General features: G+C 38.4%; 1 protein-coding gene across 2 annotated transcripts in view; it reads right to left on the reverse strand.

Annotated features, from left to right (window-relative positions):
* The window catches only part of SUCLG2 (succinate-CoA ligase GDP-forming beta subunit), a 136,796-nt gene that overhangs the window by 35,516 nt on the left and 78,190 nt on the right, over nucleotides 1-23,090 (reverse strand). For both annotated transcript variants that reach the window (XM_026857699.1, XM_026857698.1), the window contains exons 8-9: nucleotides 22,429-22,590; nucleotides 20,787-20,929 (exon numbers count right to left, since the gene is read on the reverse strand). In XM_026857699.1, coding sequence (XP_026713500.1) covers nucleotides 20,787-20,929; nucleotides 22,429-22,590 — 305 coding nt within the window. The remainder of the gene's footprint in view (nucleotides 1-20,786; nucleotides 20,930-22,428; nucleotides 22,591-23,090) is intronic.

Genomic DNA, 23,090 nt, shown 5'->3' on the forward strand with positions numbered 1-23,090 from the left:
TGCTTTCAAGATAAGGCAGAAATGTGGTGTGTGTTGACCGAGGAAAAAAATGATAGAAAATTAATAAGCACAGACAGAAATTTATCTCTTCCTTTCTGCCGTAAAAGCTACAAAGAGATTAACTCCAAATATTAACTCTAAAAAAAGGTAATATCCAAAATGAGTCAGAGGAAAAGACCATGGGCAAGTCTATGCCATGGTTCTGCCCCAGGGACTGACAAGGTCTGTGACCTAGAAGCCACTTTGGGACCCTGATCTTGGGACCTTTCAGCCTTTGACACTGACTTTTCCCCCAAGTATTGAAGAAATGTGGTTCTCAATTTCAAGCAGAGCTGGTTTGGTTTTTTTAGCAGCTCTGAAGACAAAACAATGTAAGTCCCACAACCTGAGTCTGGAACGCCAGTCAACCCCCACCCAGACACATCTTGGCATTAAATGACACCATCCCTGTTTCCTTACTCTTTCAGAGTAATATATATTTCCTCCATCAGCGAGGTACTGAACCGTGGAGATGTACTCTGTCACCACTTCCTACCAGGAAGGTGGATAAAGCTCCACACTTGGAAGTGCCAGTGCAAGCTAGCTGAAAGGAGAATTGATACAGGAGGAATAAAAAGATGTTAGGAATATAGGTTCCCATATAGGAAAGGATGAAGATGCAGAGGAAGAGGGAGGAATTGTAGAGGTAATTCCTGTAAAAGTTTAGACTTACTAAGAGAACAAATTTGAAGCCAGATCCCATAACCAGATGTAAATCTGGAATTATGTCACAGCCTCTAAAAACAGCACTTACCACCTGCCATCTTCTGTGCATGCAACAGGATCACCGATTAAAAAAACAAAAAATACCTGTAAGGAGTTCCAGTTACACTCTTGACAGACCATGAAATGTCTTTCCTTTTGCAGTCTACTTCCTTTTAAAGTTTTCCAGAGAGATGGCTTCCATTTTACTTTAGATATTAAGTGCCCTTTGGCAGGATTTTGCAAACAGAAACGAAGACTTGTGTAAGTGAGGAACCTACTCAGCAGGCTCCTTACCTGCGTTAGGAAGGGCACATACCAAGCTAATTTCAGGATCAAAGTCTTACACTATAGCTCTTGTTGTTAGGAATTTTTTTTATTATATTCACTGCTCTTTGTTTTTTAAAAATGTTTAGTTCCAGTTTTACTAACATTAAATAACTATACTTTCTCCTTCATGTTTACACCTTTTATACACTTCAAAATGCTCAGCATGTCCCTCTTCCCAGGGAGTATAAATTTTTAACACTTCCCTATAACCCTTTCACCCCCTGCCTCCACTATTTTTGATGCTCTCTTTGATTTATTCAGACAAGAACTTCTACAGAGGGAGAAAAGGAAGGCATTTATGCCAGGTCCAATCTATCAAAACCTACATGGGAATGATTTCAAAGGGTAGGAAATAAAAGTTTTCCCTATTCGCAGATTTACAAAATGCAATCAAAATTCACCACCTCCTTTAAAAAAAAAAATTAACAAGAGTGTACACTTTTACTGTACCTCAGGGTAGGAAAGGCACAACAGAGCTTAAAAAACTCTGTACTGGTGAATAGCAGCAAGATTAGGAAAGTTTACTTGAAACTGTTATGATAAAAATGTGTATGGAGCATGCATGGGAAACTGGTATGTGTGACAGAAAAAAATAGAATAAGAATATGGGATGGTGTGGGAACCTCTAGAGGTTTCACTGCTGTGAGTTTGGAGTGACAATGTCTTTTATGGGTGCCAGAGATAGGAATGTCCTACATGGATTTCCCCCTATGAGTGACAATAATCATAAAGATACAGCATCTGCACCATCACGTTTTATTTCATGCCATTTATTCGGTTTCAGCTTTTTGATATCGGTCTTTTGAGGAAAACAAGTTACTATAGAAACAATTCTGTCACAACTTTTCATGTGCTGCATCAGTGTCAGTGAAAAGTTAGTGTACATACTATTTTGAAATCTGAAGGGTGGTTTGGGTAAAACAACACAAAACAAATTATACTAAAATGTCTGTTACATCTGTGACTGCACCAACTACCTTTACCCAGTGGATGGTCAGTACTTCACTGTACTGTACCCAACCTATGGAGGAAACTTTTCCCTTCACTCTGCAGGCAGTCAGTTGTTGAGGAAGAACAGTATCTCAAAAATTTCCAACTCCAGTAGAATTTGGACCTCTTGGACACACTCCCAAAGGATGGATTCTGTCTTAGCATCATCCCACCTTATGCAAGAGAGGAGCCCTGCATTCAACAAGTTATCTGCCTTTGATCTTAAGTCTCAAGAAGCACACCATCCCTGTCTCATCTACTCCTGATGTTTTTTCTGATCTGAATTAAATGACTCCAGTTGCTCTTCAAAGGTATGAGACACCTCCTCATGTCCTCCTGTTAAGATTTTCCAAGAAGTGATGCTACAGAGCGGTCATGACCATAAGAACCCTGTTGTGTCAGCAACGTGGCTGGAGACCCAGTCTTCCACCGAGGCAGCAAGGCAATTTTAGTAACTTCTTTGTGGCCCTACTTTACTGTCCCTGCTGCAGTCTGTTTCCTCCTGGAAAACTGAAGCTGTAAAAGCACTATAAAATTACAGTCACAAATGCTATTTGGAAAATACAACTGAAGAGGCATCTACAGTTTATGAGAACAAACCCCACATTCCCAAACTGTCACAATGCCAGCAAGCAATATTTGGCTTCAAAGTGCACAGAGTCATGTGAACACTGCTTAAGACTGTACACACGCACGTACCTAACTGCCTACATATATTACCTGGGGGAAAAAAAATCATTTAGTTCACTCTGCACAAGAAAAAATCTGAACAGGTATTAAGGCCACAATCTGATTTTAGTTAGATTAATGCAAAACAGCACTAACACTCCAGTACCAGGAGATTTATAACTAATAGAAATATCTCACCGAGAGGAAAATCAGACCTTGACTGCTCATGGAAATAAATCTTTTCTCTTCCTATGACAGTTTTGAGATTTCATCTATAAGTCTGAAAAAAGAAATTTGAAAATTATTCTCAGTTAAATCCATAGAAGCACTGACCTTCAGTATATATAATGTTCAAAGAAAAGACACTTCCAGTTCTGATTGACAGATACATTGCAAATACAGTCTCCACAGCTCCAGAACGAGCACTGAGAAATGCAACCTGAGTGTCCATAACTCATTTTTTCTAACTTATTCAAGCAGGTCTTCCTCTGTCAAGAGAATTGCACGATTCAAGATTCAGCCCTACAGATAACAAGCAATCAGGAAAGCACTCTCATGTACCAAGTGATCTCAAGCATCAGTGACAAAATAAAGCACATGTTGCTACAATATTTCAAATCAATACCAAAATGCATGTCTCCAAATCTCAAATTATCTTTCATATTTACTACTCTGAGAATTGTTAAGTGGTATAGGTAAAATACTAATTCTGAAAAAGCTCATTATACCTTAAAATAAATTCCAAGCTGCTAATCAAAGTTGAACACAATGATTATGCAAGTCTGGTTGGTGTAAGATAAACCGATTATGTTCCTTCAGGAGAACTGTCCCATACAGAAACTGTACCTGACATCATGTTGAAATATTTAGCTGAAAATAAACATTGTACTTGATCACTTTTCAGCTCCTGGCCCACTACAATGAAGCACCAAGTATGTAGATTCAAGCTGTAGAAACTGCTTTCACCTCAGATTTTTCTAACTCCATAGGAGCAGAGCTGGGACCAGCAGCTCCACTGCCAGGAATGAACACAGCTTTACCATAAAAACTCTTCCCTGGAGAAACCTTCCTTGGATCTTTTCAGCTTGAGATTCCAGAATTGACTCGGACAAACTAAGAACAACCTTTTCCAGAACAAATCTAATTTCTTTGATACGCCAGCCCCCACACAGACAACACAGCACTAATACGAGTGAAAACCAAAGCACACAAATGTCACAGTCCCTTACCTGCACTCCTCAGAGCAGTCTCCAAACCAGCTCAAACCAGAAAAATACAGCCAGGTTTCCTTATGGGCTAAAGATTAAGAAAAAAGCATGTGATTCTACCTGCCTCCGTTTGCTTTAGTGAAAGGTACTCAGAGACGGTGGAGAATTGCTGTAAAACCTTTCCAGAATTGGAAAACATTGTTAGAGCTCTAAGCGCTTTTGCCTCAAACCCTTCAAGACCCTCTGTTATCTAAAACGTTAGATAATGCCTCAGTGCCTTACTAAGTTAAAATCTCCTAGTTCAGGGCTGAAAAGCTCTTGAATACATGAGCAAGATCAAAGCAGGTAAGCTCAATAAACTGTGTAGTCGCTGTTTAGAGGCTTGAGGAGCATCACTTCCACACCATGTTGGAAGTAATTTTCTCTGGTGACATGCTATGTTTTGTCTTACTGAACATTTAACCTCTAGATCTGGACAGCACACATTTGGCACAGGCACATTTCTTTAGGGAACACCAGAATGGTTACTTCAAGTGACAGTTTTCTAATTATTCTGTCAAGCATCAATCTGTGAAGTTCCCAGTTCCTCAGCGCCCTGACTGACAGGGCAATCAGGGCTTTACTTAAAGCCTCTAGAGCTGTTCTGTCTTGTCAAATGCTTTTTTTTTTTAAAAAAAAAAACAACCAACCAACCCCTCCTCCCCAGTGTTCAAAAGGAGTGGAATATTTGACTTCCAAAATAACTCCCCACTTTCTGCAAATACAGCTCCCCAAAGTAACCCAAAAATTGCATTAGTACACATAGCACAGTTGGGTAAAGAACAGATCAAAACAGTATTTTCTTTTATATTACAGTAATTAATTTCAGGCATTTTATTCTGGAGCAAATCAGCTGATAAAAGTACATCAAAACCAGAGAAGGAACTGAGATAATACAATCATCTTCACTATGAAGTTTTCCTTCTCTTAGAAAGAAGAAAAAACCCCAACTTCACAGCACTTTCATTTCAATTCGAGCTCCCCTTATTTCTGACGGATATCATGTTCTGCTGAGGGTGGTACTGTGACTTCTCTTGGGGTCTTACAGCTCCACTGTAAGAAGTGGGAAAATGAGGGACTTCGTGAGTGATAAACAATCAGCCCTGTACCAAGTTCAGGGAATAATACAAGCTGTTTAGCACTCATGACCATCATTTCCTACATAATGTGAAAGTACTTCTTGCTCTGAATCTACTGTGTTGACAAATTCAACACCGGGGCTGAAATCTTGACCAATAAGTTGGCACTACAGTCGTACAAGGGTTATATACTAAGATGCTGTACCTGAGAATGCAATAGTGGAGTTGCTCTTCGTGGCTTGCTGGAATAATCTCATATTGGCATTGTTCAACCTAACACCAAGAGGAGACTTCTCACTGTACAGAACAGCAGCCTCAATACCAGCATGCCACTAATACTAATTTCTGTTGCAACCAAATTTGTGCCAAAGTTGCTCCTTCAGTTTTAAAATGTAAACTACGAAAATGCACGTTTGGTGACTAGCTCTTGATCATGAGCACTACAGAGTGCTCTGTGGTAAAGCATACTGAGACTAACAAATGAAATATCAAGTCAAGTGTCAAACAAAGGGTGGAAGAGTACAGCACATTTGATCACTAATTGGGATGAACTGCAGAAAATCTCCCCCTAGATTTAATGCTTTTTTTTTTTTTTTTTTTTTTTTATTCACACACACAAAACTCATTTTTTTCTTGGATCTGACTCAAAACTCCCAGTATGCAGACTATCTGTGATTTATGAAATGAAGAAAGGAAGTCTGTTCTAATCAGAGACTGAATCTAATCATAGGCCAGCAATGGCTGCATAATTTTGGGTTGGTTTGTTGGGTTTTGTTGATTTTTTTTTTGGTTGGGCAGTTTAACACTAGATGATTTTTATATATAAATCATTACTCTCATCAATAATATCAAACGTTTACTTTTCATTAATGGACCAGATTCCTTTTGGAGAAGATAATGACAAAAAACCATATGACTAGAAAGTAGTTTCACTGAATTCAGTAGGAGCACTCGAAGATGGAAGCATTACGCAGTACAAGAAAGAACGCGAGAGGCTGGTGTGAGCAAAGGACCAACAATAAGGGTGAAGGACTGCAGCTTATCTAGACTAGCTCTGTCCTCCAGGAGCTACTGGTGACCTAATAATGAGCCAGATCAGGCAGCCAACCTATTCTGTTTCTGCTGGTTTAGTCTTCTGCCAATGTAGCTCCCTGAGCTTCTTCACTAGGGTGTCAGATGAGCACGGGTGCAAGTGGAGAGGCGGAGGGTGCAGCCATGGAGCACTGTCTTTGATACACTAAAAACTGCCACGGACCTGACTCCCTGACAGAAGGGAATGACAGCGCTGACCACTGATACTACAAGTGGAGGAAGGAAGATCTTCACTAAAAAGCCTAAAACTGCAGTGCTCAGTCAGGTGGAAGCTGTTCCACTGGCAGGGGGTAAGGCCAAACCCACCTGCTTTTCTTACTGAAGTTCAACAAACTTTTAGCATTATTAAGGGAGTTAGGCAAATGTTGCTGAAAAGCAGGCACCATCTTTGCTTAAATTGCTTTTATTTTATCTTTTCAGTTCAATTACTTCCGTGGCTTGTATGATTAAATGAAAACAAAAATGTATTTGAGATTCACTCTAAGTAATACTCACAAAAAACCCAAACCAACTGTATAGGGCCCCATGGAAGTTTTGATTAAAGGCAAATCCTTCACAATTCAGAGAGCACATACTCAATCAATGGTTGAAGAGGAAAAGCTCCAGGGAGCAGCAGGAACTAAACAATTCTGATAAGGTTTCTGTGACTTTCCAGCAAATACTAATTTGCTCTTTTATATTTTTTCTATGAGAAGTCAAGCACTGCAGTCCCAAACCTTTAAATCAAATGATTTGCTGGGCATCAGGCATACAACTTTCACCACCTACTATAAAATATCGACTCTGCACATTCATTCATTTCCACCCAATAATTGATTCTTTTTTTTTTTTTTTCCCCCTGCCAGTTACAGGCCTGTAACAGTATTCTGGGAGGTTGACTTAATCAAGATGTAGTTAAAAAAAAAAAAAGAGAGCTTCACCATTTTCAAGTTTTAATCTTGTCTACACCACATAAGCATGTATGTAATCTATTTTCTTAATGAGACGCTTTTACTCTTTTCCCCTATTATCACTGTTAATTCCAAATCTACCATGCATGAGAGCCACCCATGAAGGCTTCTGCTTTAATCGCTAAAGTTGGCATTACTCTGTCAAAGGACAGAGCTTTATGTTAACTTTTGTTTAAAGACCTTCTCAGCTGGAGCCTGTAAATACAGCTCAATCTGGCCAAGCTGGCTCAACAGAGATTTCATTCCCTTTTCTGGTAAAGTGAATACTGTCTTGCATGGTCAGCCCAAATGCCATCCACTCAGAAATGCAATTGTATGGCACTGGTGGCAGGATTGCTGTGTTGCTTACACTGAGGTACTTCAGAAGGTCTTGGTCTGAAGCAGGCAGTGCTCTGCCACGACAGCTCCAGCTGCCTGCTCCTCTGCACCGAGCAGCCTGCCAGCAGCCACAGCGCGCTCCATCTCCCCCACGCTCGGGGGGAACGCACATCTGGTGCTCTGCAGCTCTTTTGGTCGTTCAAGCTTACCCTTAAATAATTAGAAACGGTTTCTAAAGTACAGCAACACCCGGCACTGCATATAAAAAAGGTTGTGCAAACGTGAACACAAGTTGCGTAAGAGCATCAATCATATATACATATGCAGATCCTCATACACGTTGCCATTTACACTTCACTGTAGCAAAATGAATGTATAAAAATAAGAAAAAAAATCTAGTTCTCTTTTCTCCTACTTGTTCGATGAGTATAATATGTATATAAGTGAAAAAGAATAGAATAAGGTATTTTTAAGCCATAGCAGAACATTCAAGGTGAAAATCGTGTTGTATAAGCAGTGAAATATTTTTTATTATTCATTAGGAAGACCTGATATAGTACAATACCTCCTCCACGCCAAAGAGAACAAATTACATAACACTTTGCAACAAGGAAGGCTGCCTTATTCTTGATCCTCTAACTGCCTGAAAAAAGTTTTTAAATTTTTTGCATTTTTCTGCTGAAAACTTCTGAATAGTTTTTGAAATTTCAGAAAAATCTAGCTGGTCAGACACTGTCCATCTGTCTTTTCACAGACAGGCACTTTTTTTAACAGGAATTTTCAAAGACATTTAGCTCAAAATGGTTAAAAAATTTCCCATTTAAAAAAACCCACCAACTGATTAAAACCTAAGCTTTTTACATTGTCACTCCTCTTCCCTTGAAGGAATGTGTGGTCTTCCACCAACCGTAAGAAAAATCAACAGCTTCCATTAAAAGAAACTCAAATTTTCAATTTAAACCCTTCAGTTAAAGTGACAGTTTCTGTTATCATATAGGTGCTACCATAGCAAAGAAATAGCTTACCATTTTTATTCTGCTTTACAACAGAAACATAGGAAAATACTTGAGAATTGGGGCCCACTTTTCTCTTGACAAGCAGAGCCTGTATAAGATACCAGGTTTCTAACCTATGCTAAAAGACAGGAGTAGGCCAGTTTGTAGCTTCTAGCCCTCATGGCTACTTGCTGCCTTCTGCCATGTGCAATCCCTTCCTTGGGCATTCAGCACCCGAGGCAAGTCCCCTGCAACTCAGTGAGAAGTACCAGCACCAGAATGAGGTATGTAACGGTACGTGTCAACTTGTAAGTACACGTCACCCAATGAAAAAAAAGATATATCTAATTTTGCTTACAGATTTGTGCGAATGACTCAAACCACGTTGGTAGAAAGAAGGTTGAATTACTCATTTCAGTATTCACTAGACTTTCTGTCCACATTTTAGAAAGGGATGCACACTGTCATTTTAATAATGGAGAGGGAATGCATTTCAGCCATTTAAGATTACTTTCCCTTCCAGCGCTTTAGAAAGTACCCCCATAGCAAAGGAAGGCTGGATTTTATGCAATAAGGGGACAGAGAAACGACACCCTATGAGCTGTTACAAAAAGGAGGGGAAATACTTGGGAGAGAAAATTTCCTGCTTTCTATTCACCAGAGTTAAGCCAGAATCCGTTACAGTGCTTGGGAGTGCAAAGCAGACAAACGTGGATTTCTAAAATGGAGAGAAAAGTTTAACAAATAAACAAACAAAACCACAGGGAAACTATTTCCTTTCCCAAAAGGTGTTAGCTAGAACCCTAAAGAAAATTCAAAAAGTTAATTTAAGCTCAGGACTGCACATTTAATTCAAGCCAAAGTCACTGAAAGATCAAGTGAATAAAATGCATTCACTATCCGATATAAACAGCACAAAATGTGTTTTTTCTCAAGGATAGTTCAAGTTTGATGTATGAAGATAACAGTGTGATAACCACAAAATCCAATACATTCACACAGACAGTTCCCAAGTTCTGCCCGGTTTTTGAATGAAGTGATTATTTCTGTAGACCTCATTCTTTACACCCTCATGCTGCTTTACACAGCCTGTACGCACCACTCTTCCCCACTCACATTGGCTAACAAGAATATTGGAGCTATCTAAATTACTTGAACTCCTCTGCCACTGAAGGCACCATGGTGAGATGCCCACAGAGTTTGTTTGGAATATTCCTCCTATTCCTCCACCCCACCCCAGACTACATATATAAAAGAACTGGGCACTGGGAGATGGAATAACTCGTGTTTTCTGCAGATTGCTATCCAAAGTATGAGCACTGAAAGAGATAAGCTCTCCACTTTTCACACTATTCTAAAGAAAACATCTGATTTTAGAGACTTGCCTAATACAGCAAAATGGAAAGAAACAACACAGACAACATCTTTTGAGAAACTGGACTAATTTCATCTGCTTAATGAGAGGACAGTTTTTCTATTAGAAGATGAAACTAAACCTCTAGCAACAAGAGTAAGAACTACTCATTTGTGGTAGATGTGGACTTGATTTGCCAAGTACTTAAGCACATGACAAGCTTTAAAAGTGAATAGGCTCATTTATTTCAGCTTTACCCATCCACTCAGAATAATAGATAATAAAATATTAAAATCTGAAACAGGTTTGAATATCTTGTTGAATTGGAGCATGAATAATGAAGTTGTGAAATAATTCCATCCTACCTGAAACAAAACAGAGGTTCAAGGGAAAGAAATAGCTTCTCTCTCTTTCATTAAGCCATATTTCAAATAATTTTTGTCTTTTCCAAAAGCTTTTTTTATCATCCTATGCTCAGCTATGCAAATGAATGGATGAGCAAAGGCCAAGGAATATTTTTCTTATTCAAATATAAATTAAATAAATTCCTGAGACTGGAAAGACAGAGTGTATCCTGCTCCAAAACCAAAGTTCACATACTTTAGAAAAATACATTCCCTATCTCAACACTAAAAAAAAAAAAAAAAAAAAAAAAAAAAAAAAAAAAAAAAAAAAAAAAAAAAAAAAGAGGCATCTACAGTGGAATACAGAAAATACCAGAAGATACACAGCACCTCAAAATGACATTTCCATAGAAATGGGTGGATGTTCTAACATCTTTTTCTTAAAAAGATGCCAGTGAATTTAAAAGCTACATATTTGCCAGACCTACACATTATTCCTGATCACATCACTGTGCCAGTCATTTCAGATGGCATATGGGATTAACAATAACAGGTTCGAACGAGATCACCTATCATCATCTCTTCCTTATATTAGGATGCAAACCAGAGCACAAGTGCTCAGCAGAGACAAGTGCAACATCTGTATTTTTTCATGCAATTCTCCCCTCTTCCCCAATAACCACATTACTGAACCTGACACTGCACTTTTTTAGCTTAGAGACAAAAAGCTCATTTAAAAAAAAATGCTTTAAACCTCCCTCCACTTTTTTTTTTTTAAAGTATAGACATATCCTTACACTAAAGACCTTAGCAAGATCAGGCCCTCTGTTCTTCTGTCTTTAAAAGATAATTTTATGATGGGAAAAATGCTCATTAACTTTGTCATGTTTCACCAGGCTTTTTTTCCAAAAGTTGTCTTATTCTTCAACTAACCTTTGCTCTATCTAGCTGTGCTCCATTCATCAAGGGTGCTTCTGAAATTACAAGTAAAAATAGTTGATATTCATTTCACTGTCAGAAGAAGAACGTGTCTTACCCAGTACAAATGGCTAAAAGCACCTACTTGAAATACACAGTTCATCATCCAGGCCTGTTTCTATCAGGAACAGATGGAGGTAAGGTGATTAAATTTCTTCATTTTGATGGAAAGAACAAACACTTTCCTAGACAGCCATAACACCTCAAAACACTTAAAAATAATGAGTATTAAAATGAAATTTTAGTCTTTCATTCTTCTGTAAGTATGCTACATAGATGATCTATAAATAGATCCATAATAAATTACTCGTCTCATCAAGATTAATTACCAAATTGAGATTCCTAAAATATCTTCCCTTTTTATCCTCACTAACAATGAAATAGTGAAATACAAATTTTAAAAAAAATCAATTTGTAAAGGATTAAACACTTTTCTGATGTATTATGCATGGCATTTCCTTTAACGAGGCAATACTGACACACAAACATAACTGCACATTGTACAGCACACGCTGGATATGGCACCAGGCGTTTGGCAGTTAGAGGTGATGCTGGCAAAGTCTTCCAGATGGAGATTTACTGCCTGTCTCCGTCACCCTTTCTTTTCTCGCTCCTGGTTTGGAGCGAGACAGTGACACCATGCTATGACGTTACAATAGACATGTACCATCCCATAACCATTACCGTGTACTTCTTTTAAACACTTCCCACCACAGGCTCAGCCATACTGGCTCATCAGTAGATGTCTCAGAAAAGTCATGATTCTCCAGTCCCAAGCATTAATGAACAAAGAAGCCAATTTAAAAAAAATAAAAATAAATCCTTTATCACTTTGATCATTAATCGAATGTACCTCCAAACAAACAGGAAAATGCAACAAGCTCTGACCACACAGCAGCTGTCTCAAGAGGGTAAGGCAGACTGTCTTCTGAGGAAATGGAAACGTCTGCTCTTCTGTCCCTATTTAAGAAGGGATAGCACTACAGAGAGGGTAAGTGGCACACATTTCAAAAACCATCCAAACCTAACAGCTCAATTTTTGTTGTGGTTCTTCCATAGATTTTTCAGTATTTACATTCTAAGGAAACCTTGGTGATTTTCCCTTATTCTGCCACAAGGAAGGTGATTACAAAACCTCCGCAAGTTTTCCTCTTGCTTCCTAAGTTTATTTTCATATCCATTTTTTAAGATTCATTATAGTCAACTTTAAAATGCCAAAAGGCGTTCAACTTGTCAGTGCCTATAAATAATGGCAGATTCCTGTTAAAGTATATTTACATATCAATTACTTAGGACTCAATACTACACATGCTCTCGAAAAATACATTACTTTTGATTGCAAATCAAGACAATTCAATTATGCATTTTAAATGCATAACTGTCCTCACATTTTCATAAATATTGGCAATACGCTATCAGTCTCAAAAAATGCTTCAATGAAATGAAAGAATGACTTTTCAATACTTTAAGTGCTCTAAAAGATGACTCGTCATTTCACATTAATTCCTGCCAAACTACAAAGACACGTTAGAAGAAATCCTTGTTAAGGTTCTATTAGTCTGTATTTTCTCACCAATTCAGTGCTGATAAAAATGTGGGGAAACTTCTAAATTACTCCTATAAACACAAATTCTACAGTATCTACAAAAGAACTATGAGCTGTTCAAATACCCTTGGTTAAAGGTGAAGTATTCGTACATATCTCTGGGGCAGAAAACACAATACAACTTTGTCAACTTCTCCCAGCTTTACAAGAGGTTTCTGGGCTCTAATAGGTCGTTTCTACCTCTACAAACTGTCATCCCACAACAGTAATCTTAAACTTTGAAAAGCTTCGAAAGCCAAGGCATTATTGCCCATATAAAATTACTAATCACAGCTTTAGGTTTGGAGTTGTTCTCTGAAAGAGGAAAAGAAACCTCCAGTCCATTCACTAGCCCCAAGGCAGGATCAACTGTTCCTGAAACACCCTGGATAAATTTTTGTTTTCCCAGTTCTTAAAAACTTGCGGTGCTGGATAGCCCATAAGTTCCTAAAATAAACTGCTGTAGGACTCAAATACCCTTTCTGCTGGACAACTTCCACAACAGCTAACCTAAATTTCTCTGCTGCATTTAAACCTTACTACTTCTTGCCTTACTGAGGCAGACATTGACGTGCAACCCCTGGGCAGATTACCCAAGTTAACTGAAGGTTTCCTTCACCTTTTTGTGTCTGGTTCCTCTTTCAACCCTGGAATCGTTTGTCCATTTTTAATAAGAAAAAAAGATGATCTCTCCCCATGTGTTTACAGACCCCCAAGGCAAAAGGGTCTATCTACATGGTATGAGGAGATAATATTACAATGACTTAGTAAAATCCAGCTTCCAAAATTCTATGTGGTATACTGTAATGATTGATTAGACATCGTCTTACACAAACGTCAAAACTGCAACACAACACCAACAGGTTTATTGATTCTGACTTTCTTTTTTAAAATTTAATTTTTCACTCCTACAAAACCAATGCTGAGGACGAAACTGCCAGTAGGATAGGGCTCTGTAATAAGCAGGAAAGGAACAGTGATAACTTTTATCATTTCCATAGCACTTAATTTCTTTAAGGGACTATATAATTTCTGATCAGTGTTGAGAGCAGTCAGCTATGGTAGATGAGTATTATAACCCACAGTTCACACAGAGGGGGAAAGACAGAGCAGTCAAAACCTGAACTTTCAAAAGCACCCACTAAATTCAGGTGCCACTGTTTTCAGATACCCAGCTGGAGCTATAACGGGCTATGCAGAGGTGTGAGCACTGGACTACCAGTCAGCACTCATGGAACAGCATACCGTAACACACAGATATTTTTCACTACAATAACTTCAGTTACAGCTTTTAGAGTACTCAGAATATGATGCTTCACCCTCTTGTGTGAATCAGAAAAACACACAAGGCGTAAAGACTTTTCATGCTGTGTAAAGAAGAGCTGGGTAATGAAGTGTGTAAAGGGCGCATGATATTTGAATGAGAAAGCAAAAAGATTTCTAATGACTATGTAAGGATAGGGTTCCTCTACATTATCTGAAATGACATACAATCTGACAATTCAAACAAATCCACTGCTAACACTCGTATTATATGTCCATAACTGAATGCTATTTACATTTAGTTTTTTTCTTCAACATTACACACCCACTGACACAGGCTGCATAGGTTATCTGGTCCTACTGAATTATCGTTATTGTAACACTGAGAAATCCCCTGCTGACAAAGAGTCCATTACATGCAGAAAATCCATGACAAACTATTTGCAACCTGCCTATGCTCTAACTAAGGTAAGACTCACTATCACAGCAATTGCGGCCATTTTAGTTTTTATATTTTTGAAACCTCTACACACTATTTTTTATTTATGACTTTTAAAGCTTAATAGTTCCCCTCCCACTCTCCAAAGCACCCTTCTCTCACTCTACACAAAACTTCCAGGATTAGCAGCAATAATAACCATTCTCATCAATGGGCAAAGATAAAAATCAAACGAGTTGGTTCTTTGTTTCTGGATGTTGCCTTTGAAGTTCTCTCTCCCTTAGTCAAGGCAGACTTGGTAGTTGGCATGTCTAATGCTGCAACAGACATTCTGCAGATCACATTAAATAGCTGTGCAAACTGCCCATTATTTTTGCCCGACATTATTTTTATTTTTATTTGATGTGATTAATGTCTCAGTGCCCAGTCCTGGATCAGAAATGCCATGTGCCAACATCTCCCTCTTCTTCTTCCACTCTCTTTTCTCCCAGACTGTTTGAAACAATGCCTCAGTGGGCAGGACACAGGGAATAATTAGTTGGGAACAGAACAGGCACCTGGCAACTCTTAAGAAGCTTATCTGCCAACCCCCCTTTTGGCTTAGGCTTGTAACACAACAGTCAGACACTAGGCACAGACTCATTGGGTAAGATAGACTTTTGCAGAACCTCCAGGACAAAACCTTCAACTATATAGTCAAGCTTAGTTATAAACCCTAAACAAAAGAGCCTTTTCCCCCTAAAACTGGGAGCAGGTCCTTGTTTGAAGTTGCACGGTGACAGCAAACAGTCCAGTAACACACTGACATAGTCACCACACTTCAAACTGAATGTTCGCAGACTTTCTGAACTGTCTTAACTGAACTAGCTCACCCAATTCTGACCTAATTCACCCAAAATAAAGACCAAATAAATTCTACAAGGCAACTTTTCTTTTATTTCTGTTATCTGAGAAAATAATACGCCAAATCTTTCCTCTTGGTATAACGTTATCCTTTCATAAGGGACTGCAATGTTAGGAAAACGTTAACACTAAAAAACCCTCAAGCCACAAGGATAAAACGGCAATAAAAATGTCTTCTATAATAAGGATGAATACACTGTATTATTTTTACAACAAGCAGAGCTGGAATATAAGTGAATTGCAAAATTATGATTATGATAGCCTCTTTCAGAACTCTGTTCACTCTCTCAGATGCTTGGAAAATAAAAGCCTCAAGACCTCTGCTTCACACACAACTTAATGGTGAGACACATCAGTGCCATTACTCTTCCCATCACTGAGGTGGACAGAGAGATGCATCTGACATAAGCAAACAGGCAAAGCAAAGTGACAGGAATAAGAATGCCTATTCCATATTAATAAAACAATAATTTGAATTTGGACTAAAGAATAGCTAAAGGGGAAACAAACAAATTAAGTTTTGTGTGTGTTTGGTATTAATTATCCCTTGGATATGAGTTAACAGATGTCAATATGGAATATTTTTCCAAAGAGATGTTTGTCAATCTGTCAATAGTATTTTGCTTAAATGACAAGCAAACACTTGTTAACATCAATTGATTTGGTAAGTCTTTAGTCGTATCATCAATGACAGATTTCAAAAAAAGATGTCAAATGAGCTTTAAGGGGAAAAGGAGAACAAGATCAACAAACAGTTTTGGCCTTTAACTGCCTGTATTTCAGTGAGACTTTCTAATAGGAGTCAACTGTTAAGTTCAGGACTAGAGCCAGTCAGTGGTAAAACAAACCTGCTTAGAGCTTGGTTTGCTTTACTCATATTTCTGTAGTTTAGCTTCTGTTTGGGAAACAGAACAACAAAGGAAAGGGATTGTGTATAGCCAAAAGCCTGAGGAAAGTCTTTATAGTACTTCATCTGGGTCACATCTCAAGTACATATTCCATTTATGTCAGTGTTAATAGGCAACTCCCCTATACAATCTTTGTTTTATCAGGAAGGCATGGGAGAAAAAGGTAGAGGATGTGACTTACTTCAGGTTGTACAGAAGATGCTTCTTGCCTTTGCCTAATTGTAGTCACTAAATAGACCTCATCAAGAGCCTAGTCATTATGGGCACTCGTATTCACTAGGGTCTTCAAAAACATGATTCAGCCAGCCCAACATCTGAAACTTTATGTTGACTCTCTCTGCAATGTGTACAAGAAAGCTGAGAGAAAAACCCGCAGGAATTTAGGAGTGTCAGATATGTGTGACAACTCTAGGCCAAAGGAGAGGGCTGAGATGGCAACCAAGCGTCAGTGCCTCGAACAGCAGATTTATTGACAAGACTCTTTTTCTCAGCTTTAGCCTTTTCAAAACCTTGTTGAATCCTACAGACAGTCATCAGACACTAAATATAACAGTCCAGGACTTCAGCACGAATAGAAACGAGCACCTCTTGAGCTTGGTGAGGATGTGAGAGTACTCAGAGATGAGGACTTCAGTGAGGATGGCTGAAACAGTATTTCATGCAGGGAATAGGCAGGCATCACTCAGAACCTCTGAAACATTGAAGGAAACAACCTCTTCTACTTGACTGTGGGACAGAGGAGCAATGAAGCTCCTGCAGTGCCTCCCAGCAGCTTGAACGCCCAGAATCAAGCCATATTCCCCTTTCCTGTTACTACCTGAAAAGAGGGAAGACGGTTCATTTTCTGCCGAAGCAGGTGCACAGCACAAACTCACAGAAACAAGACAGGTAGGAAGGAGGGGGCAGGGGGGAAAGTCTGGAATTTAGATAGTGAAAAGAAAGGAATTCAGAACCATTGCAATGACCTGTCTGACCTAGGAAGTATTGGATATGGCAGACTGCAAACAAGACCAGCAGAGTATGGAAAGGGTCACTGACTCCAGAGACAGCATTTCCATCCAAAAGTCAGTGGGTAACCTTTTGCAACATTTTTTTTTTTTTAAAGAATTATAGACACTGACAACAGCTAGATTAAGCTAGCAGCAAACCAGTCAAGATCTTAATTTTTCTCAAAAACAATATCCCCTGCTTCACTAAATCAAATCATGGCATACCTGCAGTTTTTTGCTATAATACATTTAAATAGACATTTGAAAATCAACTAAAGAGAGAGAAAGACATCTATTTCAAAGTGCAATTAAACATTTCCTTCTGGAAGATTTTTTCTCTTGCAATGTCCTTAACACTACCAGTGCCACATTTCAGCATAAGTAAAAGTGCTGCTCCATATTACAGGCCTCCAGACTTTTTTTTTTTTTTTGTTTGCTTGTTTGTGTAGTGTTCTTCAGAGGCTCAATGCTGTTTGGAGACAATTAACTATCCCTCAAGTTCCCAGAAGCAAATTTTTATCTTCTCAAACAAGGTAGGAAACAGGTTAAAGGTTACAGAGAAATAACTGACCAGATACAAACTGTGAATGCTGCATTAGCCACAATGACTCTTGGGACTGAAAGCTTACTATTAGTGAAGAAAAGAGAGGATTCATTCAATTATCTTACTTTGTATTAGTGAGTTAATGGACATGGTGTATGAGGAGAGGAAATAACAGACATTTACTATCTTTTTTGAACAGAATGAAATAGAACATTAAATACTTACTTTTTAATAGCTATTAAATTATATTATGATTCAACTGCAGAGCAGTAAGAAAAACAAGTGCTTTGAATTCAGGCTGATATAACTGCCAGGCTGCTACAGTCTCCTTTATGTACTGGGATATCAGTATATTTTCCCTAATCCTAATTTAATCTCATACATATTCTTCAACAGTTACCCTTAAGAGAAGTTTTTCACCTGATGTCACGTGGAATTGAAACAGTATTGCTGATGGTCACAGTGACATAAAAGCAAAATCAGTCAAATTGAAAGGGTTGACAAGAAACAGTTCTGAAGTGACTCAAACTTGGCAAGCCTCTCAGGGATAAGAACTGAGTGGTATGACTGGCAATGTGCAGGGCTAGGCTCAAAATAACTTAAAAATGGGTGACAGCATTAAGTCTCAATAAAAACACAATGTCAGTGGCCAACAATGCTGTCACTTATGTACATGCATCCAAGTTTGCTAAGGATGACAATCCCTGGAGCTTTCAGAAGCACCCTCTTCAGCCTGCACCACAATAGAACAGAGTTTAGTGGGACTGTAAGCAGTCATCCTCCTTTTTTTTTTTTTCCTGGAGAGCAATAAAGAGAACAGGGAAAAGAGAAATGCAGTACAGCTATTCTGCAATTCTTCCTGTGAATAGAGAGAAGATCAGAAAATGCATTCAAAAGGAAGAGAGGAGGCAACAAATTAATGAAGAATGAGTTGTGTTGCATTTAGGCTAAAGCCTTCTGCATCTTCAGCCAAAGTCATGAGTGGCACAGCCATAGCTGTGCATAGACACAAGCGTAAATGACTATTTCAGGTCCTTTCCACACTACCTTTTACTTTGCCCTACTGTCTCAATTAGCATAGCTCCACTAGCCCTGGTGTAAGCAGCTAGTGTTAAGCAGTAATATATAAGCAGAATATATAACAGAAGGATGCATTTACAAGTCAAATGTTGGGCATGCAGGTGTTATATAGCTGAGAACTACTGAAATGCCTTTTTTGTTTTAAAATTGTTTAAACTCAGTAAGTTTCATCACCAAAATAATACCTGGTGTTTGTGCTGTAGCAGACAGAAAAACCTATTTAACCTAGTGATAATCATCAGCTAAGTTGTGTATCTAAGACTTTACTGTACTTGCTTCTCCACCAACACAAGTTTCAGAACTAAATTACATCTCAGTCAAACCTTGATCATCATACAAAGCTCACACTATAGAACTCACAACACGCACAAGCAAATCTTCCTGTAATGTCCTGAGAACAGCTAAAACTCACAGAAATGAAGACAAACATAACAATGTCTACTAGCATCAGAAATGAAGGAAACTATCAGATTTTCTAGCACAAATCTCAAGTCCTATTCTTCTTCCTTCTGCCCCAGGCAAGATATCTTGCTTCTCTACTTCTCCAGGTCTGTGCTCTTCAGGCATGTTAATGACTTGAAGCTTGTAAAATCACCAAGTAGAAGATGACAACCAGTTCTCTTCCTGTGGGTCTGGGTAAGAACATAACCTAGACTTCTACAAACAAAAGGTCAGCACGACGCAGATCTATTGGGAGTGCAAAAAGATCCAGGAAGAATGTTTTAAATATTGCAGATGACTCTCTCCAGGTACAGTTGAGCTGTCAAGATACTACATGCCTTAAAATAACGCAAAGAGAGTTACAACTGCAAAGATCTTACAATATGAAGTTGACCTTTGCTTATTTTGTACTGTAAATTTTCTTCCAGATTTTGCCTTGAAATTTTGCTGCAAACAATATCCACATCTATTTGAAAAGTCAAAACATTTCATCATTTGCTGCTGCACAGGGTATACAATTACAGCGACACAATTTTCACAGGAAGGTGGTATTTAGAGGAGGTAATATCACAGACACAATGAACATGGGGGAAATGGATGAAAGAGCAAAAAAAAAGAGAGATAAAGAAGAAAAAGCCAGATCCACAAAAAGAAGGAAAATATTGAAATTGGGACTTCAGCAGAGATGCTTAGGTGCAGGAGATGGAAAAGATGATCAAAGCCCTCCGACAGATTTTCATCTGTAAAAAAGTCTACAGCAACTTAAGTTTTGGCTACACACAAAAACATAACTGCACTGGCAGGGATGGCCAGCTGGCACCGCTCCAATGCCTACGCCTGATCAATATTCTCTCAGTAGATACTCTACTTCTGTCTGCAAAGGGGACCAATGACCTCAGCATGCTAACATGCATCTCTAGAAATAACTTCTACTCAATACACACAGACTAATATCTTCTCCTGTTGTTCAAAAAGAAAAGAGCAACTGCACTTCCATCTGCAAATGGAAGTGTTAGAATGTACCAGGCTACGATTCCAGCCTGTGAATGTTAATTAAACACAGACTATCCTGCAGTGCAGAATCAGTTATTTTAGAAACTTCAAGCTTAAAGGAGTACAAATCAGCCTTTAGAATTAGCTATTTGCTTAATTCCCATTTTCCTTCTCACTCCACTGTGGCACTACACTGTTAGGAATGATATTTTAAGTAACTAAATCACCTCACAAACTCCACTGGAGGAGCTAGGTGTTCAAAGTTCAGCACTGCAATGCCCAGCATTACCACATCTGTATTTCTGTGCTGAACTGCCTTGAGAAAGTACCCATTCAAGACTGAGCAGCAAACCTGAGTGTGGATCAGGAACAGAAAAATCAGTTCAGTGGCTCACAGTGAAATAATTTCCTGTCCCCAGAGCACCCCTTCAGTAACTCATCCTCAGTGTTCACGCCATTATCTGTATTTTTCAGCATACTGTTCACAGTCCTGTAACACAGCTGTATTGCTGCACTGGGAAGTTTCTGCTCAAAACCTAACTTTTTTTTTTTACCTTTGGATCAGCAGTCAGCAGCTTGAATGCTTGATATACTTGTGCTTCTTTCACACCTCCACCGAGATCCAAGAAGTTGGCTGGCTTTCCACCATTCAGGGATATTATATCACATGTTGCCATTGCAAGTCCAGCTCCATTGACTGTAATTGTAAACATCAAGTGCTTATATTTCACATAAACGTATGTGAGATTTGTGAAAAGTCTTAAAACGTTATCAGCACAACCACATAATACAGCTCAAAATGATACATAAATATCTAATTTCTAAATAGGTCAGTACCTATTCAAGGATATCCACTGCAAAAATAATTCAAAATCTGGTGCATACACACCAATATTCAGGTTTCTTTACGACTGTATCGATTTTAGGACTTAGAAGTGCACATTTCCTTAAGATTGTAGGAGCACTGGAATGGTAATTGTGGAGATGCACAAACTGATTTTAAAAAAAGACACACACACAAACTTCTGGGAATAGCGATCACATCACAGGATGTGAAGGACAAACTGACTCCTTCAGCTCCCCTCCCATCATTCCGATAGCAGTAGATGATGCTTTGTATTACTGTAAAGCAGACAACTAAATTTTGGGGACAGATATCAGATGCTCCTGCAACTGCCTTTTATTTTGCGTTTGCACCAGTCTAGAAGCATTCCCATGGGCATGAACATCCTTTAAACTAGGAAAAGTAAATGAGAATTATTTGTCCCCAGTTAAGTTGCTCCTGCTGGACAAAGTAAGGGTTCTGTGTCACCTGTAATTCAACAGTGATATCTACGACTAAAAAATACTTTAGTATTGACAATCATTGTTTGGGTTTTTTTGGGGGGTTGGGGTTTGTTTGTTTGTTTCTTTAAATTGGGATTCAAGTCTCACTGTCACTTACTAAATCAACTGCAACACATTATCAGTATCTTCTAGATCTGTGGTTAGACTACACATCTAAACAACGTGAATGTTGGACATTTTCTCACCAAGCTGAGACAAAACGACTAATTCAATTAGATGTATAATAAAATGTTGTACTGGCTAAAAGAATTTGTGCAAAATGAAAATTCTTTCGAGCATGCCTGACTTTTCTACTTATCTCTTCTAAACACAAGAGTAATTTCTGTTCTCCAGAAACTTCAGGAAAATAAAACACTGGTATTTTCCTTTTAACGATCAAGCAGCTTCTCTAGCAGCTTTCCTTAAAGGGAAATGGAGTTCAATATTCAATTGTAAGTGGGAATACCATGTTTTTACACACATGCTTTTGCAGTGTCTTTTAAGTAACACAGTCTCATTTTTGAAAGTTAATGATAGAATTTGGATGACTTTTCTTGTTTTGTCTTAATTACTGGAAAGACCAATTACATCAACTTAAAAATTCAGAATGTAGAAACCCCACAGGCTTCTCCCTTAGCCTGCCTTCTCTCTGACACCACATGTGCCCTGCCTGTCTGCTGCACCTTTCATCACAGTTTTTACACAATTTTAGTTTCATTCCTGCAAGAACTCGTGGAAGGACGGACAACCTCAGCAAAATAAACTGAAATACTATCAAGGGTGGATTGAATGTCAGAATGTAAACAAAGTCTATACACTGAACAAGTATGAATTTGTCTTCAAATGTCTTTTGGATTTATTTGTTCTTACCAAAGCAAGCAATATTTCCATCCAGTCCTATATATTTTAAGTCATATTTGGCAGCTTCATTCTCTATAGGCTCATTTTCAGACTTGTCATCCATGGCAAATATTTCTTTTTGCCTAAATTCTGCATTGTCATCAAAGTTTATCTTGGCATCAAAACAAACAACTAAAGGAAAAAACAAAACAAAACAAAACCACAACATATAGGCATTTAGAGAGATTACACTTAGTCAGAGCTTCTGAAATATTACAACTTCGACAGCAGGGAGGGGAAGAAGGTTACTTAGGGACTGCCACTTCCAACATATGATCAGCTGAAGTTCTACCATGGAGTCCAGCAGAGAGGGTAAGTTTTCCTTAAATCCTATATTGAGAAAAGGTACAGCAAGCAGCTCCATACTACAGCCACGTGCGCTTGTCACAGGATGATCTCCTGTGTTTGCTTTAAACAAAATTCGTGTAAGTTATGAAAACAGTTTTTATGAGTTGGACAGGAGGTCTGTAGTAATTTTGTAATATTTTGAAAGTATGACAGATATAACAGGTAACAGATTAGCAATCCAAAACAATGTTTGGTAAGACTCATTCGTTTATAGTTGACCAGCACAAAATGCTTTTCTTAATCATATTTTAAATTTTCACTGTTAGTAGCTATACACACATTAT

This window comes from Athene cunicularia (assembly GCF_003259725.1).
Source record: "Athene cunicularia isolate RWA chromosome 12 unlocalized genomic scaffold, athCun1 chr12_part1, whole genome shotgun sequence".
NCBI lineage: Eukaryota > Metazoa > Chordata > Aves > Strigiformes > Strigidae > Athene > Athene cunicularia.